The sequence below is a fragment of the Miscanthus floridulus genome, chromosome 17, assembly GCF_019320115.1.
Source record: "Miscanthus floridulus cultivar M001 chromosome 17, ASM1932011v1, whole genome shotgun sequence".
Lineage (NCBI taxonomy): Eukaryota > Viridiplantae > Streptophyta > Magnoliopsida > Poales > Poaceae > Miscanthus > Miscanthus floridulus.
In genome coordinates this window covers 97321842-97338880 of record NC_089596.1, presented here as the reverse complement: position 1 = coordinate 97338880, position 17039 = coordinate 97321842, and the positions used below count along the sequence as shown (strand labels likewise).

General features: G+C 47.5%; 2 protein-coding genes across 2 annotated transcripts; one reads left to right on the top strand and one right to left on the bottom strand.

Annotated features, from left to right (window-relative positions):
• Positions 1 to 824: 824 nt before the first annotated feature.
• Positions 825 to 13917, top strand: LOC136518728 (putative clathrin assembly protein At2g01600). Its single transcript, XM_066512417.1, has 15 exons — positions 825 to 1087; positions 1266 to 1335; positions 1548 to 1645; positions 3927 to 4065; positions 4154 to 4281; positions 4417 to 4509; positions 4620 to 4670; positions 5215 to 5280; positions 5362 to 5427; positions 5537 to 5617; positions 5698 to 5775; positions 11906 to 12082; positions 12163 to 12238; positions 12328 to 12449; positions 13286 to 13917. Exons 1-15 carry the CDS (start codon positions 998 to 1000, stop codon positions 13643 to 13645), a joined length of 1695 nt encoding a protein of 564 aa, XP_066368514.1. The 5' UTR covers positions 825 to 997; the 3' UTR covers positions 13646 to 13917.
• Positions 1664 to 3916, bottom strand: LOC136518729 (uncharacterized). The gene has a single exon (XM_066512418.1). The coding sequence runs from the start codon at positions 3890 to 3892 to the stop codon at positions 2900 to 2902; it is 993 nt and encodes a 330-aa protein (XP_066368515.1). The 5' UTR covers positions 3893 to 3916; the 3' UTR covers positions 1664 to 2899.
• Positions 13918 to 17039: the final 3122 nt, after the last annotated feature.

Below are 17039 nucleotides of genomic sequence, written 5' to 3'. Positions count from 1 at the left end.
CTGGCTTATTAGCCGGCTTTAATACCAGCCGAAACAGACCTTAAACTTTTGCAATGGCAAATAGTGTCCCGTTCGCTTGACTGATAAGCCATGACTAAAAGTACTGTTGACTGATTTGTTGTGAGAGAAAAATATTATTTATTGACTAAAAAAATATGGCTTATAAGCCAAACGAACAGGCAAACAGGACGTAGATCAAACAAGATCTATAGTCCACCGTCAGCTTTACTCCTACTTATGTGCACCATCTGTGCTTTGACCTTTACACAAGTCAAAGATAAACCGCACTTCCATTAAATGAGGCATGTACTCCATCTTATTTACCATGAAAGCCCATGGCATAAACCAAAAACATATTACTGCTAGGTCGAAGGGGTTTAATGCAACGTTGATTTCAGTCAAAACTTATCAGTTATAGTATATTATTTTTCTCTCATAACAAACTAGCATCAGGCCTTGTTTAGTTCCAAAAAGTTTTCCCAAAAAGTGCTATAATAGCCATCACATCAAATCTTGCGATACGTGCATGGAGCATTAAATATAGACGAAAAAAAACTAATTACACAGTTTGGTTGAAAATCACGAGACGAACGTTTTAAACCTAATTAATCTATAATTAAATACTAATTACCAAATAAAAACAAAAATACTACACTAATCAAATTCTCAAATTTCGCCCACAAATCTAAGGCGTCTGCTCACTCGAGACGCAGCCTCCTGGTTCCGGAAGCCTCGAACCTTCCTCCGCTCGTAAACCATGAGAGGGAAGTCGTCACTCCAGACGCACCCGCTCTCGTACGCAACTTCACAAAAAAACAGCCTCGCCTTGTTCATTTTTACTCCGCTCGTCGGCGAAATTTTACACGCCAGCAAAACCGCCCCGAGGAGGAAATAGAAAAAACCCGAATCATACGCGTCCCCCGGAACCAGAAGTCCAGAAAGGCCAGAAAGGAAGAGGAGAACAGCGGCGGGGAGGACGAAGCGGCCCGCCCAGGAAATGGCGTCGATGCAGAGCTGGCGCAAGGCCTACGGCGCCATCAAGGACACCACCACCGTTAGCCTCGCCAATCTCAACTCGGACTTCAAGGTGTGCCTTCGATCCGGCGTCTTCTCCCCCGATTTTCCCGGGATTTTTCTCCGACCTAAGTTTGGGCGGTTGCTCCAAACCCTAGTCTCTCCGTCTGCTAGGCGAGCAGGTGGTGTGCTGGGGCGCGGGAGCAGCCTCGGATCTGCGGGTTTTGATTGGTGTCTGCTCGTTTTTGTAGGATCTGGATGTGGCGATCGTGAAGGCTACTAACCACGTGGAGTGCCCGCCCAAGGAGCGCCACCTGCGCAGTGAGTTGATTCTTCTTATACCCCGTGTTTCCGCGTATTTAGGCTTCGGCCTAATTTAGTGTTTACGGGGGCGGGTGGAATTAGATCGTGCCTCTAAGTGGTCAGGGTAGGCTAAGTGGGGAGGGGAGGCTCTGAAGGAGGGAAGGGCGTGCGTGCTTTTAGGTTTCGTGCAGTGTTTGATGATGGTTGATTTTTGTGCGGTGGTGTTGCAGAGGTTGCTGCGGCCACGTCCATCGCCAGGCCTCGGGCGGATGTCGCCTACTGCATCCACGCGCTTGCCCGCCGTCTTGCCAAGACCCGCAACTGGATTGTAAGTTCTATGCTCACATGAAAATTTTCCTTGTTCGTGCTTACTCTCGAGATTTAATTGTTTTTGGATGTAATTTTAATTGGACTTCCCTTTTGCGAACATGCTAAACATTAGTATGTCATCATATTATGGATGATATATTTCCCTGATGAGATGTGGAATTTCTGTTGAGTTGTTTGCAAGCATGAACAAAGCCTTGATTCGTCTAAATAAAATGCTGAGCATTGGGTGAGCAAGCGTGAACAGTTTACTTGATTCATCCAAATAACATTACGACACACAATATGCTGCTTGTTAATCATCTAGCACTATGGAGTGAGGTTTGCTGATTGTTGGAGGAAAGCTAGCCATAATATTGATAAGGCTAGCATAACAGTGCTGTCATTTTAGGTGCTTGGACATATGGATCCACAGAAACAAGTGTGTCTTCGATTGTGCTTCGCCCCTCTCTCAATGGCCTATCTGTATTTTATATGGAGGAGATGAGAATTTGGGGCCTTGGCTGGAGCTAGAAAGCTTAAGGAATTGGGCATAGGTCAGGGGCTAGGGCTAACCTGCTTAGTCCGGGCTAGTGTCATTCCTTGATTTTCTGTTTCAGGTGTTTGTGGTTCTTCTAGTCTTTTATAAGGCGTCCCCTGCTTATTCTCCAGTGAGATATGAGGGTTGTGTTGTATGGGACGTTTCTCTCTCTCATCTCTAATACAAAGATACACAGATCTCCTGCATGTTCTAGAAAAAAAGTCTTACTTATGGTCGATACCCTAGTTGAGTTAATATTTTTTATGATCTGAGATGAAATCTGTGACTTGAAATGTAACCTGCACTATTTCTGGTATGTTCTTATCAAAGATTTACAAGTGGATAACAGAAGTTGCAATGCCTTGTTTCATTTGGAAATATAGTGTTTCAGTGTATACTAGATTAGTAGATCGGTTGTTTGTAGTTTCCTGAGTTATGTTAATTGGGGCTTTGAAGGAAGTTAATAGTTACATTCTGTTATGCGTTGAACCTTTTGGATCTAGCTTATGTAATTCTTGTGATAATTGTTTGAAAATGATTGGTTCTCTTTTGGTAGTAACTAGTATTTCCATTCAAGGTTCTTCGTGAATGATTAGCAAAGCTAAATGTTGCAGTTGCGAGACAATCTTAAAATTCTTCTCTTAATTCATATACAACAACAACAACAACAACATAGCCTTTCAGTTTCAAGCAAGTTGGGGTAGGCTAGAGTTGAAACCCACCAAGAGCCCCAAGTCACGGTTCAGGCACTTCAATAGCTGCTTTCCAAGTACTCCTATTCAAACATAGATCTTTAGGTATATCCCAAGCTTTCAAATCTCTTTTTATTGCCTCCCCCCATGTTAATTTCGGTCTTCCTCTACCTATTCTCATATTATTAGCTTGGCTTAGGACTCCACAATGCACTGGTGCCTCTGGAGGTCTCCTTTGCACATGGCCAAACCACCTCAACCGATGTTGGACAAGCTTTTCTTCAATTGGTGCTACCTCTAGGCGATCACGTATATCATCGTTCCGAACTCGGTCCATTCTTGTGTGACCGCAAATCCATCGCAACATACGCATTTCTGCAACACTCAGTTGTTGAACATGTCGAATCTTTGTAGGCCAACATTCTGCTCCATACAACATAGCCGGTCTAATCGCCGTTCTATAGAACTTGCATTTTAGCTTTTGTGGTGCCCTCTTGTCACAGAGAATGCCAGAAGCTTGTCGCCACTTGATCCACCCTGCTTTGATTCTATGGCCAAAGTCCGCATCAATATCTCCATCCCTTTGTAGCATCGATTCCAGATACCGAAAGGTGTCCTTTGGCACTACTTGAGCTTCCAAACTCACATCTCCCTCCTCCTGTACAACTCCGCCAAAGTCGTATCTCATGTATTCGGTTTTAGTTCTGCTCAATCTAAAACCTTTAGACTCAAGGGTCTGCCGCCATAACTCTAGTTTCCTATTTACTCCCGCCTGGCTTTCGTCCACTAACACTACATCATCAGCGAACAACATACACCAAGGGATATCCCCTTGTATGTTCCTGATAACCTCATCCATTACCAAGGCAAAGAGATACGAGCTTAAGGCTGACCCTTGATGAAGTCCAATTTTAATCGGGAAGTAATCTGTGTTACCATCGTTTGATCGAACACTAGTCACAACATTGTTGTACATGTCCTTGATGAGGGTCACGTACTTTGATGGGACTTTATGTTTGTCCAAAGACCACCACATAACAAGGAAATCATGAGATATTTTGTGACAACAGGTTGCTCTGAAAACACTTGTAGTAATCCATAGACTTCTTCGCGAGGGCGATCCTACATTTCGAGAAGAGCTTCTTAACTTTACACAAAGGGGACGGATTCTGCAACTTTCAAACTTTAAGGATGACTCCAGTCCAATTGGTTAGAATTTCTAGCTTGGTAGAAAATTGTTCCTACCCTGCTTATCATCTCATGATTTCCTTGTTTTCTGATACCGAGTTCTGTGCAGCTTGGGATTGTTCTGCCTGGGTGCGCACATATGGTTTGTTTTTGGAGGAAAGGTTGGAATGCTTCAGAGTTTTGAAGTATGATGTCGAAGCTGAGCGTTTGTCCAAACAAGGTCAAGGTCCTGAAAAGGTTTGAAACATTGCATCTCAGTTTGGTACTTCAAGCCTGCAAATGATTAGATTTGAGGATTGCAACTGTGTTTAATTTCAGTACCAATTCCAGTTTACTAATTAATTCGTCAACTAATTCTCTTTTTGCCATCAGGGTCACAGTAGAACAAGAGAGTTGGATTCACAGGATCTGTTAGAGCAGCTGCCAGCATTGCAGCAGTTACTATACCGACTTGTTGGATGTCGGGTGATTATCTCTTTTAACTTTTGGCTATCTAGTCTGCTAGCTCCTTCTCATTTGTTTTGTTTTCTTTCCTTTACTTGAAACAAAACATAACTTTGTTCCCCCCTCTGTAGCCTGAAGGAGCTGCAAATAATAACTACTTGGTGCAATACGCTCTAGCTTTGGTAAGCTCTGTTCTTTGTTTCGATTTGTTTGTGGTGTAGTGTGACATGTCTGCTATTTTAGGCTAGGAAAACACTATTTATTTTTAACTTATATAATTCTGATTTTTAAACAAATATGTCAGCCTTGTCTCTTCAACCTATCAAAATGATGATGGTGGAAAACTGAAAATAGAGCAATTCTTTCTGCTATAACTATAGTGCGTACAATTTCTATTGTTTATTATTAGTATCATATCTATGATATGTATCCTGGACGATAAGAAAATATTTCCTGAAATTACCTATGTTTACTGCTGGGAAATATTTCCTTCAATGCTCCATGTTGGTTGTTTCTGAAGCATCCATGAAAGCTTGTGTTATATTATTATTCATTGCTATGTGAAAGTAATCTACCCTATAGAAGTATTGAATTATGCCCCTATTTTTTCCTGTTTGGAAACTGTCATTGAATTGCTAAATAGTAAATAATAGTATAATCTATTCTGCATTTGCTTCATGTTTTAATAGTTGATTTGACCTCATGTTATGGCTATATTTTGCACAGGTGCTAAAAGAAAGCTTTAAAATTTATTGTGCGATAAATGACGGAATTATCAACCTTGTTGATAAGGTAAAGGACAGTTTTCATGTGGAAATATCTTCTTGCGCATGTCTGACATTGTGCACTTATGTTGGTTTTCGTTTTGTCTAGTTTTTTGAGATGCCAAGACATGAAGCACTTAAAGCTCTTGAAATCTACAGAAGGGCTGGCCAACAGGTAACTCCAGAGTCCAGAAGAGGATGATCTTTGAAGTATTCCAAGATTTTAAAAAGATCAAAACACTGTGTTTTCACTGCTCTTATTTAGGTTATTTGACACATTTCAGGCTGGGAGTCTATCTGATTTCTACGAGAATTGCCGGGGTTTAGAACTTGCTAGGAATTTTCAGTTTCCCACTCTGAGGGAGGTGAGGACTTGTACTGTCTGTCTAGTCTTGACTATTTGCACCGGATTGTGTTGTGACATCTTATGAGGGGAAATTCTCAGCCACCACAAACATTTCTTGCAACTATGGAGGATTATGTGAAGGAGGCTCCACGCATGGTCCCAGTTCGAGAACCCCTGGTTAGTGATTGGGTGATATCATTTGTATAAAATTTCTGTTTATGTGTACTCAATTGTTGGATTTGATATCTTTCAGTCTATCCTACCCCAACTTGCTTGTGATTAAAAATACTTTTTTCTTGTTCGTGTTTAATTATTTATTGTCTATTTATGCAATTGGGATTGGGAAATCTGTTATGACGGGCATCTCCTACAGCAGGCAAAGGCCCTCTAGCGGCTAAATTGCCGCACACAGTGGAGGGCCCATGGCCAGGCGCATCCAGGAGTCCATCTATTATTAGTTATTATTATTATTAGGGAGTTATTTCTATTTTTAGGTAAAGGGATATAAATAGCTTGTAAGACTTTCACATGAGATTAAGCAGAAACATATTATTGTTTCCGGCTTCCTGAAGGGAGCCGGGAGAAACCCTAGCCGCCTTCTCTCACCTTCCTTCCGTGAACAGCACCGCCGCACTGTAGCGACGGTACTGTAGCGCCGCCGCCCTCTGCCTTCCACCGCCTGCGCAGCCACGGCACCTCCGCGCCGACTTCCTCGCTCGCTCAAGCCTCGACTTCCCTCCTCCCACTCATACAACCTGAGATCGGTTCCTGGTAGGACTAGGGTTCCTATCACCTTGGTATCAGGGAATTCCAGGACGATGTCCACGACTCCGCAGTCCACCGGCGCCCTCATCCCGCCGGTTCCCACCGTTCCGCTGCCGGCCGCATCCTCCGAAATCTCGCAGTCATCCGGCACCGCCCTCACCCTGGAGGGTTTGGCCGGTGTGGTCGACCAATTCGGCACCAACATGGATCAGATCAGCCGCAACATGGCCGCCATGCAGCAATCTTTGGCGAGCCTTCTTCCGCCCCCCCCTCCGCCCACCTCGCAGCCGCCACCACCACCGCCCGCGCCTACTACGTTCCCGCCAACGAGCTTCTCCTTCGGCATACCCCAGGGCAGCTCGGGGGTTCCCCTGCATCAGATGCGGTGGCCGGCCTCCCCGTCGCCCATCCCGTCATGGGCGCTGATGGGTACGATGCCGCCAATCTACACGTCGGCCACCACCATCACGCCATCTGCCGGGACCGCCCCTGTCGTGCCTCCAGCCCCGAGTGCCGGTACCTTCTACGGCGGCACCGACGGGACGCTGCTGTACGGCGGCGCCCCTACCCCCTCGGCAGCGGGGGTCAGCGGCCTCCCGGAGGACAGCGCGCCCGGCAGCGTCCATGCCGGCACGCACAGCGCGCCCAGCGGCGTCCACGCGGGCGCCCATGCCCCACCGCGCTTCTACAAGCTGGAGTTTGCTACTTATGACGGCGCCGTCGACCCGCTAAACTGGCTCAACCAGTGCGAGCAGTTCTTTCGGGGGCAGCGCACCCTCGCCTCAGATCGCACGTGGCTGGCTTCCTACCACCTCCGTGGCGGGGCTCAGACATGGTACTACGCGCTTGAACAAGACGAGGGCATGCCTACGTGGGAGCGGTTCCGCGAGCTGTGCCAGCTCCGCTTCGGGCCTCCGACGCAGGGCACACGTTTGGCGGAGCTTGCTCGGCTGCCCTTCTCTTCTGTCCAGGACTACTCGGAGCGCTACAACGCCGTCCTCTGCCACGAGCGCGACCTCAACGCCCGCCAGAAGGCTCAGCTGTACGTGGGCGGCCTTCCCGAGCACATTAGGGTCGACGTGGAGATGCACCACCCGCCGGACCTACAGACGGCGATGTACTACGCGCGTGCCTACGAGCGGCGCACGGCGGCCTTCCTCCCTGCTCTACAGCAGCTGCAGCAGCAGCAGCGGACCGGCCGTGGCCCTCGGCCCGTGGCGGCGGCGACTTCTGCCTCTGCCCCGGTCCAGCCGGCTGCCACTGCCGCCCCCGGGCAGCCACGTACTTTTCGACGCCTCACGCCGGCGGAGCAGGTGGAACGGCGTCGACAAGGCCTCTGCTTCAACTGTGACGAGCCGTATGTTCGTGGCCATATCTGTAAGCGCCTCTTCTACCTCGAGACCACCGACTACATCGTCGACGAGCAGGGGGTCGCGGCTGGGGAGGAGGGTCACCCAGCCGACCGTCCGGAGGAGCCGGCCGACCCAGAGGCCCCCGCAGCCACCTCCCTGGTGGTTTCTCTCCATGCGGTGGCCGGCATTCGTCCACCGAACGCCATGCTGTTGCCGATCACCTGCAAGAACGAGCGCTTCTTGGCCCTCCTCGACACCGGCTCCACGCACAACTTCGTCCAGGGAGCTGCCATGCGCCGCCTCGGTCTCTCTCCCTCTGGGGGCGAGCATCTTCGGGTCACCGTCGCCAACGGTGATCGCTTGGCTTGCGAGGGGATCGCACACGACGTGCCCATCCGCATTGAGGACGAGGACTTCGCCATCACATGCGTCGGCCTCAACTTGGGCGCCTTCGACTTCATCATCGGCTTCGACTTCCTCCGGGCGCTGGGGCCGATCCTTTGGGACTGCACGGCGCTCACTTTGGCGTTCTGGCGCGACGGCCGCCGGATCACGTGGCAAGGCGTGGGGGGGCCGATGGCGCCAGCCCAACAGCAGCTAGCCGCGGTCGCCGCCGCCCCCGGGATGCCCTTGCTGGACAGCCTTCTTCAGCAGCACCACGCCATCTTCGACGAGCCGACGGGGTTCCCACCGGCGCGGCCGTACGACCACCGCATTTACCTCTTGCCTGGCACGGCCCCGGTGGCGGTGCGGCCGTACCGTTATCCTCAGCTTCAGAAAGACGAGCTGGAGCGGCAGTGCGCTGAGATGCTCGCCCAAGGCATCATCCGCCCCAGCACGTCACCGTTCTCCGCTCCGGTCCTCCTTGTTCGCAAGGCGGACAAGTCCTGGAGGTTCTGCATCGACTACCGCGCCCTCAACGCGAAGACCTCCAAGGACAAGTTTCCCATCCCAGTGGTGGATGAGCTTCTGGACGAGCTTCACGGTGCCCGCTTCTTCACGAAGTTGGACTTGCGCTCTGGCTACCATCAGGTGCGGATGCACCCGGACGACATCAGCAAGACGGCCTTCCGCACACACCAGGGGCATTATGAGTTCTTGGTGATGCCCTTCGGACTCTCCAACGCCCCGGCTACCTTCCAAGCGCTGATGAACGACGTCCTCAGGCCGTTTCTTCGAAGGTTTGTGCTGGTGTTTTTTGATGATATTCTGATCTACAGCTCCTCTTGGGCGGAGCACCTACAGCACATCGGCCTCGTCCTCACCGCCCTCCGCGCCCACCGCCTCCACCTCAAGCGTTCCAAGTGTTCGTTTGGGGCCTCTTCGGTGGCCTACCTCGGGCACGTCATCTCCGCGGCGGGCGTTGCCATGGACGCCGACAAGATCGCAGCGGTGGCTGCGTGGCCAGCTCCACGTTCCGCTCGGGCCTTGCGAGGCTTCCTCGGGCTCGCCGGCTACTACCGGAAGTTCATCCAGGACTTTGGTGTCATCGCAGCCCCACTAACGCGTCTCTTGCGCCGAGACGCGTTCGAGTGGGACACCGACGCCGAGGCGGCCTTCCAGGCGCTCAAGGGCGCGCTCACCACGGGCCCCGTGCTCCAGATGCCCGATTTCGAAAAGGTCTTCATCGTCGACTGCGACGCGTCCGGCGCGGGGTTCGGCGCCGTCCTTCATCAGGGCGCGGGACCCCTCGCTTTCTTCAGCAGGCCGTTCGCCGCTCGCCATCTCAAGCTGGCCGCCTACGAGTGTGAGCTCATCGGGTTGGTGCAGGCTGTGCGGCATTGGAGGCCCTACCTTTGGGGCCGCCACTTCGTGGTGCGCACGGACCACTACAGCCTCAAGTACTTATTGGACCAGCGACTCTCTACGGTACCTCAGCACCAGTGGGTCAGCAAGCTCTTCGGTTTCGACTTCGCTGTCGAGTTCCGCCCGGGTCGCTTCAACACCGTGGCGGACGCCTTGTCCCGCCGCGACGCCAACATGGCCCCAGAGGCCTCCTGCACGGCTGCAGCAGGGGCTGCGCTCTCCGGGCCGACCTTCGTCTACTTCGACCATGTCCGCCGCGCCTCGGCTACAGCTCCGGATGCCGTCCAGCTGCGTGCCCGCTTGCGCGCGGGCGACCTGGCCACCCCATGGCGCGAGGACGGTGACCTCTTGCTGCACGGCTCCCGCGTGTTCATCCCCGACATCGCTGACCTCCGGCACCAGGCTATTCAGCTCGCGCATGGTGCTGGACACGAGGGGATCCAGAAGACTCTTCACCGTCTCCGCGCTGATTTTTTTATCCCCGGTGATCGTTCCTTGGTGCAGGACTGGGTGCGCACATGTGTGACGTGCCAGCGCAACAAGACGGAGGCCCTTCAGCCGGCCGGCCTCCTGCAGCCCCTTGAGGTGCCGTCTCAGGTGTGGGCAGACATTTCTATGGATTTCATCGAGGGGCTGCCCAAGGTTGGTGGCAAGTCGGTCATCCTCACCGTCGTCGACCGCTTCTCCAAGTACGCGCATTTTATTGCGCTCGGCCACCCCTACACTGCGGCGTCGGTCGCTCGCGCCTTCTTTGACGGCGTCGTCCGGTTGTATGGGTTCCCCCGGTCTATCGTCAGTGACAGGGACCCCGTGTTTACCGGCCACGTGTGGCGTGACCTCTTTCAGCGAGCGGGCGTGACTCTACGGATGAGCACAGCCTTCCATCCTCAGACGGACGGCCAGTCGGAGGTGGTTAACAAAGTGATTGCTATGTATCTGCGCTGTGTTACAGGTGACCGGCCGCGCGCTTGGGTGGACTGGCTCTCTTGGGCGGAGTATTGCTATAATACTTCCTTCCATACCGCCCTTCGCGCGACTCCTTTCGAGGTCGTGTACGGCCGTTCCCCGCCCCCGATCGTTCCCTACAAGCCCGGGACGGCCAACACCGAAACAACCGACACCCTTCTCCGCAGCCGCGACGAAATGCTCGCGGAGGTCCGTCAGCGGCTCCTCCAAGCACAGCAGCTGTCCAAGAAGTACTACGACGCCAATCACAGGGATGTTGAGTTCGAGGTGGGCGCGTGGGTCTGGCTGCGTCTTCTCCACCGCACCACGCAGTCCCTGGACCCGCGCGCCAAACGCAAGCTGGGGCCACGATGGGCCGGTCCGTTTCGCGTTCTCGAACGTATCGGCCGCGTCGCTTATCGTCTACAACTTCCAGAGGGCGCCCGCATCCACGACGTCTTCCATGTGGGTCTTCTGAAGCAGCACCGCGGCGACCCTCCGACTGCACTCGGCGATCTTCCACCGACGCTCGATGCTGCGGGCGCAGCAACGTCGCGGCGCCTGGAAGCTCTTGGTCAAGTGGCATGGCCTCTCCGACGACGACGCCACCTGGGAGACTCTTGACGCCTTCCGCGACGACTTCCCCGATTTCCAGCTCGAGGACGAGCTGTTTTCGCAGGCGGGGAGAGATGTTATGACCGGCATCTCCTACAGCAGGCAAAGGCCCTCTAGCGGCTAAATTGCCGCACACAGTGGAGGGCCCATGGCCAGGCGCATCCAGGAGTCCATCTATTATTAGTTATTATTATTATTAGGGAGTTATTTCTATTTTTAGGTAAAGGGATATAAATAGCTTGTAAGACTTTCACAGGAGATTAAGCAGAAACATATTATTGTTTCCGGCTTCCTGAAGGGAGCCGGGAGAAACCCTAGCCGCCTTCTCTCACCTTCCTTCCGTGAACAGTACCGCCGCACTGTAGCGACGGTACTGTAGCGCCGCCGCCCTCTGCCTTCCACCGCCTGCGCAGCCACGGCGCCTCTGCGCCGACTTCCTCGCTCGCTCAAGCCTCGACTTCCCTCCTCCCACTCATACAACCTGAGATCGGTTCCTGGTAGGACTAGGGTTCCTATCAAAATCACATGGCTGTTTTTATTTTCTGTTTTAGGTAACAAGATTGCTTTAGTGAAAATATATAGCTTGAATTCAAGCACACATTGCTGTAGCTTAAACCTTCATAATTTCTTCACCGGTTTTCCTTTATTCTCTTGTTTCAATTATAGGTCTACACACCAACTAATTATTTCATTTGCTTCTATTACTAAACTTAAATTTCACACTCAACCTTGTATTGACCAACTTGAGATTCTGTGGTTTATTTCTCATATTTGGTATTCTTCTGAGTACTGGAATAAGGTTGATTTATTTATTTTTTCATCAGGAACTTCCTGAGAGGCTTCTTCTTACATACAAACCTGAAGAATCAGAGGAAATTCCTGAGCCTGCTACTGTTGAAGAGGAAAAGGCACCAGTTGAAGAACCTGTTCCGGTACCACCTGTTACTGAAGTTGTTTCACCTCCTCCCAAGACTGAGGTGGCCGATACTGGTGACTTACTGGTGGGTAAAATAACACATTAATATTATGGTCTAAACCTTATGTGCTTGTTTCTACAATCTGAATTTTTGTTTGCTCATAGGGCTTAGATGATCCAAATCCTGCTGTATCAGCTATAGAGGAAAGCAATGCTCTTGCCTTGGCTATTGTTCCAACAGGTAGTCTGTTACTTCTAATTCCTAGCACATGTTAAGTACCTGTAAAGGATCTTTCATTAAGCGGTCGATTCTTTTTGCATCTTTATCAGATGGTGCTTCAACAACTGGTTACACTGCATTTCAAGATAAGGGGTTTGATCCTACAGGATGGGAACTCGCCCTTGTTACCGCACCGAGCAACACAACTTCATCTTCTTCTGTCGGTCAATTGGTTTGTTTCGTTAACCTTCATATCAGTTTTTATGATGTGTTATGTTTCCATTGCATGTTGAAATGCTGTGGCATCTGAATATGTCACAGCTGCTATATTCGCACGTCCCTCACATCATCAGCACTATTTAGTATGATGTTTCAGTCGTCCTATTAGTAAATCCATACATTTTGGTCAAAACTTTGTTGCAACATTTCTGTAGGCATATGTTCTGGAGACAATTTATGCCCTGTGCTAGGTTGTTCCGTGGATCAAGGCCACATCGCTTGATGTACTAAGTATTGCTGTGGCCCATACATCATACGCAGCCTTGCATGTCTTACATATGACCATCATAGGGCATTTTTAGTCTTACTTTCCTTTTCCCCTTATTTGAAGAGTGCGGAGTGCCTAACCGCATGGATAAGTTCGGATCAGTGTTATGGATTCTTGGCTGAAGATAAACATAATGAGTAGCTCCCCTTGTCTGCACTACAGCGTTTGTGAAGATAATTATGCATAAGTCTTATGCCCTGCGTTACACCCATAATGAGTAGCTCTAGACTGCATGGTGATGCCAATGACATTAATTGCATGTTTGGCTGACCATGTGCACCTTGTGAAATGCTCCCTCAATTCCAAATTATAAGTCGTTTTGGCTTTTCAAGGTACATAGTTTTTTACTATGCACTCTAGAAAAGCTAAATCTAGTCCAATTGATTGGTATTCTAGAATGCAATTTAGCCAGTTTAGCAGGCTAAGCATTGAATCATAGCAACAGTATTTCATACAATTTGACAATTTGTGCCATTGCGAGCTGCGTTCAATCAAAATAAACTTCTGGCCTCATTTTACAGGGTGGTGGATTCGACAAGCTCATTTTGGACAGCCTTTATGACGATGGGGCCTACAGGCAGAGGCAACAGCAACAGCTGTATGGTTCAGCAGCACCTAATCCATTCATGACAAATGATCCTTTCGCCATGTCAAACCAAGTTGCTCCCCCACCATCAGTTCAAATGGCTGCCATGTCTCAGCAGCATCCGCAGATCCCCACGATGATGCAGCCAAATCCCTTTGGACCACCTATGCAGCCACAGATGGGCATGGGTCCTGCAACAAACAATCCCTTTCTGGATTCTGGCTTCGGGGCATTCCCAGTGGCGAACAACGGCCATCAGCAACACAACTCATTTGGCAGTGCCCAACTTCTGTAGGCTACATAGTTAACAAGAGCAAATTTGTGCCCCAGCAAATGCGATTTTTGTGTGATTATATCATGCATTGTGCTTGGCCATTCTTGTATGCGACGCATGTATTATGTATTGGCTTCACCACACTGGGAGCTATGGCGTAACCCAACCCTTGTTGTAAAGAAATTAGTGTCCTGTGTAATGTCAGATATATGTCAATATAAACAGTAGGCAATGTTATTATGATTATAAACAAAAGAGCGGTGGTATGTAGGAATTTTCAATATTGTTTATTACATTGCTGTTTTTTTTTGGGAAAGCATTCCGTGGCTGTTTGATTGCCTCTCTTTTGCATGCCGTCTGATTGATCATGTGCTCAGATGAATATTCTAAGCCCAGAATTGGAGCGTTTAGATTGATCATCATGTGCTCAGTTGGATATTCTAAGCCCAGAATTGGAGCGCAACTGTGGCTATGACCTCATGCATATACAAATTGTGACATGCATACTTTGAATTGCTTGCATTTATTTAACGTCTGACTGAATCTGGTTGAGTCTTCTGCTGAATTTTGAATTGTAAGTTAGATTTAATTTTTTTAGATGTATAGGTTTTACTATATATCTTTTTTTAGATGGTTTTACTATATATCTAAACATACTCCTTCGTCCTTTTTCAAGTGTTGCTATGGTATTCGTGTTGGTTAATTTTTTTTTTAAGTTTGATTAGGTTTATAGAAAATATTAGTAATATTTGTATCAGTTTGTTATGAAGTATCAACGATCTATCTAATGGTACTAATTATGTATTATAAATATTAATTAATATTTTCTTGTATATATTGGGTTAAAGTTGAATACATTTGACTTCTCGGTAAGTGAGAAGAATGATGGTTAAAAAGGGATAGCGAGAGTAGCTTATATGTACGTGCATAGTAAATTATACACATCAAAAAGTTGAAATGGCTTTAATTTAGGATGGAGGAAATACATCTGAATGGAATTGGTAAGAAGTTTTCTATTGGAATTTACTTTATTAGGCGCATCCACCATACTTTGCCAACTGTATGCTTGTCGTTCTTCACCTCTTCGTTTTCCCCCGTGGCCCAATCAAAGTTGATGTTGCATCTCAAGTATAGCAACGTATCATCAGTGCCCTGAAGTTGGGCCTTGTTTAGATTGGGGTTAGGAATCAGTATTTAACACTGTAGTATTTTTGTTTGTATTTGACAATTATTGTTTAATCATAGCCTAACTAGGCTCAAAAGATTCGTCTCGTAATTTACAATCAAACTATATAATTAGTTATTTTTTTATCTATATTTAATACTCCATGTATGTATTCAAAAATTTGATGGGATAAAAAGAGAATGAAAAAACTTGCAATCTAAACAAGGCCTCCATTGTCGTCTCTTGAGCCAGAGGAAAAGCAGCAAACAGTAGAGCCTCAATCAGTAGACCGGCTTTTCGCCTCGTGAAAGGCTTTGGGGTTATTATGGTTAGCCCCCACCTACGCAACTGCCACTATATTTCTAGTCATGTAGGGTAGATCGGAATCTTACGAGAGTGTTTTTATATTATATACTCCCTCTGTCCCAATTTATCTATCGTTTTCGGTGTCCGTGCCACGATTTTGATTCAATTTATACAAAATATGTGCAACATTTGTATCTCCAAATAAATTTGTTAAAAAACTAGATTCAAAGATCTTTCCAATGATGCTAATTATATATCATAAATAATAATATTTTTTAATATATATTTTGTTAAAGTTGTTTCTCAGGAAGCGAGAACGACAGATATTCTGGGACGGAGGGAGTATACAACAGGTAAAAATTGAAAAATGCTTCGAATACGGATATAGAAGGAAAGCCCTCAGAGTTCCAACTTCCAAGTAAAGTTCTCTTGCCATGTCCGAGAACGGTTAACAAAAAACTCTTAAGCATCAATATTTTCTTGGATTTAATTAGTATTTTACGATGCTATTTTTTAATGATAAATGGCATATTTGTCGCCGCGATGTTTACGGTGACTTCGCCAATCTTTAATCTTGAGATGTGTTCTTAGTCTTTTCGGATAGAGTTGGCTTACGTATGCGTGCAGCCATATATCATAGGGTAAATGTACGTACACGGTGTTTGTTTATGCACTATGTTTCGTAAAGGAAAAAAGATACTCCCTTCATACTTGAAAATGAAGTTGTTTTGGACAGCGACACGGTTTTCAAAGTATAACTTTGACTACTTACTTTTATAAAGATATTTATCAAAAAGTGATATATGTAAATTTTTATGAAAATATTTTTTAAGACAAATATATACCTATAGTTTTTACATTTCCAAACTCAACAACTTAAAAGTTATTCATGATTTATATTCTGCCCAAGCCTTATCAAAAATGACTTTATTTTTTAGTACGGAGGCGGTACTGGTTAGGATTCGTAGGTCCTTTGACATACCGTATAGTATCTTGTTAAGAAAAAAAAGATACTATACGATGATGGTCCTGCGCATTCTCACCATATTCAGGCACCTTTGCATTCAAGATACTGTCATTTTCAGCACAAGCTGCGCGGCACACAAGGAGACGATCCTCAACAGTCCGCATGCCGCTAAAAAATCGTGTCAACCTCGATCATGCCCGATGACGTGGCCTCTCGCTAGAGCGAGAGCAACAGCGCGCATACGGTTTTCTGCATAAACGCCTTTTCTCTATTTCTAGCAGACAAACTCGGCATTATCTTGTTTCAAAAAAAAAAAACTCGTCACAAATCCGCATCAAACATTAAATTTACTAATTTTAGATAGACAATTATCGAAAATTTAAACGGATCGCTAGATTACTATTATCGTGGTTTTGAACACAATGGTATTTTTTTGGAAGGATCCACCCTGCACAACAATAGGATAAAATAGCCTCTTATTAGGGTCAGAAACCAAAAAAATATCTAGACCAATTGCAATGATTAACATTTTTTTCCACATATAAACTACAGCCCCGTTTGGCACAGCTCAGCTTCATGAGTAACTTTTCAGGTGAAGCTGAGCTGCTTTGGAAAAACTTTTGGCAAAACAGCTTCACGTATGGATAAGAGAGAGAAATGAGGAAGAGAGCTAGGATAAGCTATTTTTTCGGATTCATCTCAACTCATGTCTTTATGAGAGAAGGAAAAAAACAGTTTCACCCATGAAACTGTTTTATAAATGAGTGTTTGATAAAAAAAAATAGCTCACAACAGCTCGTTAAGCTATGCCAAACAGGCCCTACATCATGAAAATTTGTGAACATGGGATGAGTGTACCAACCCCCTCTCTGAATACAAAACTGAATCGGACCATAAAACAATGAACATGAAACGTTGCTGACTTGCGGGTTCAATTCACTTGAGGCCCCATTGGTTTGGAGACCAGGAGATCTGGC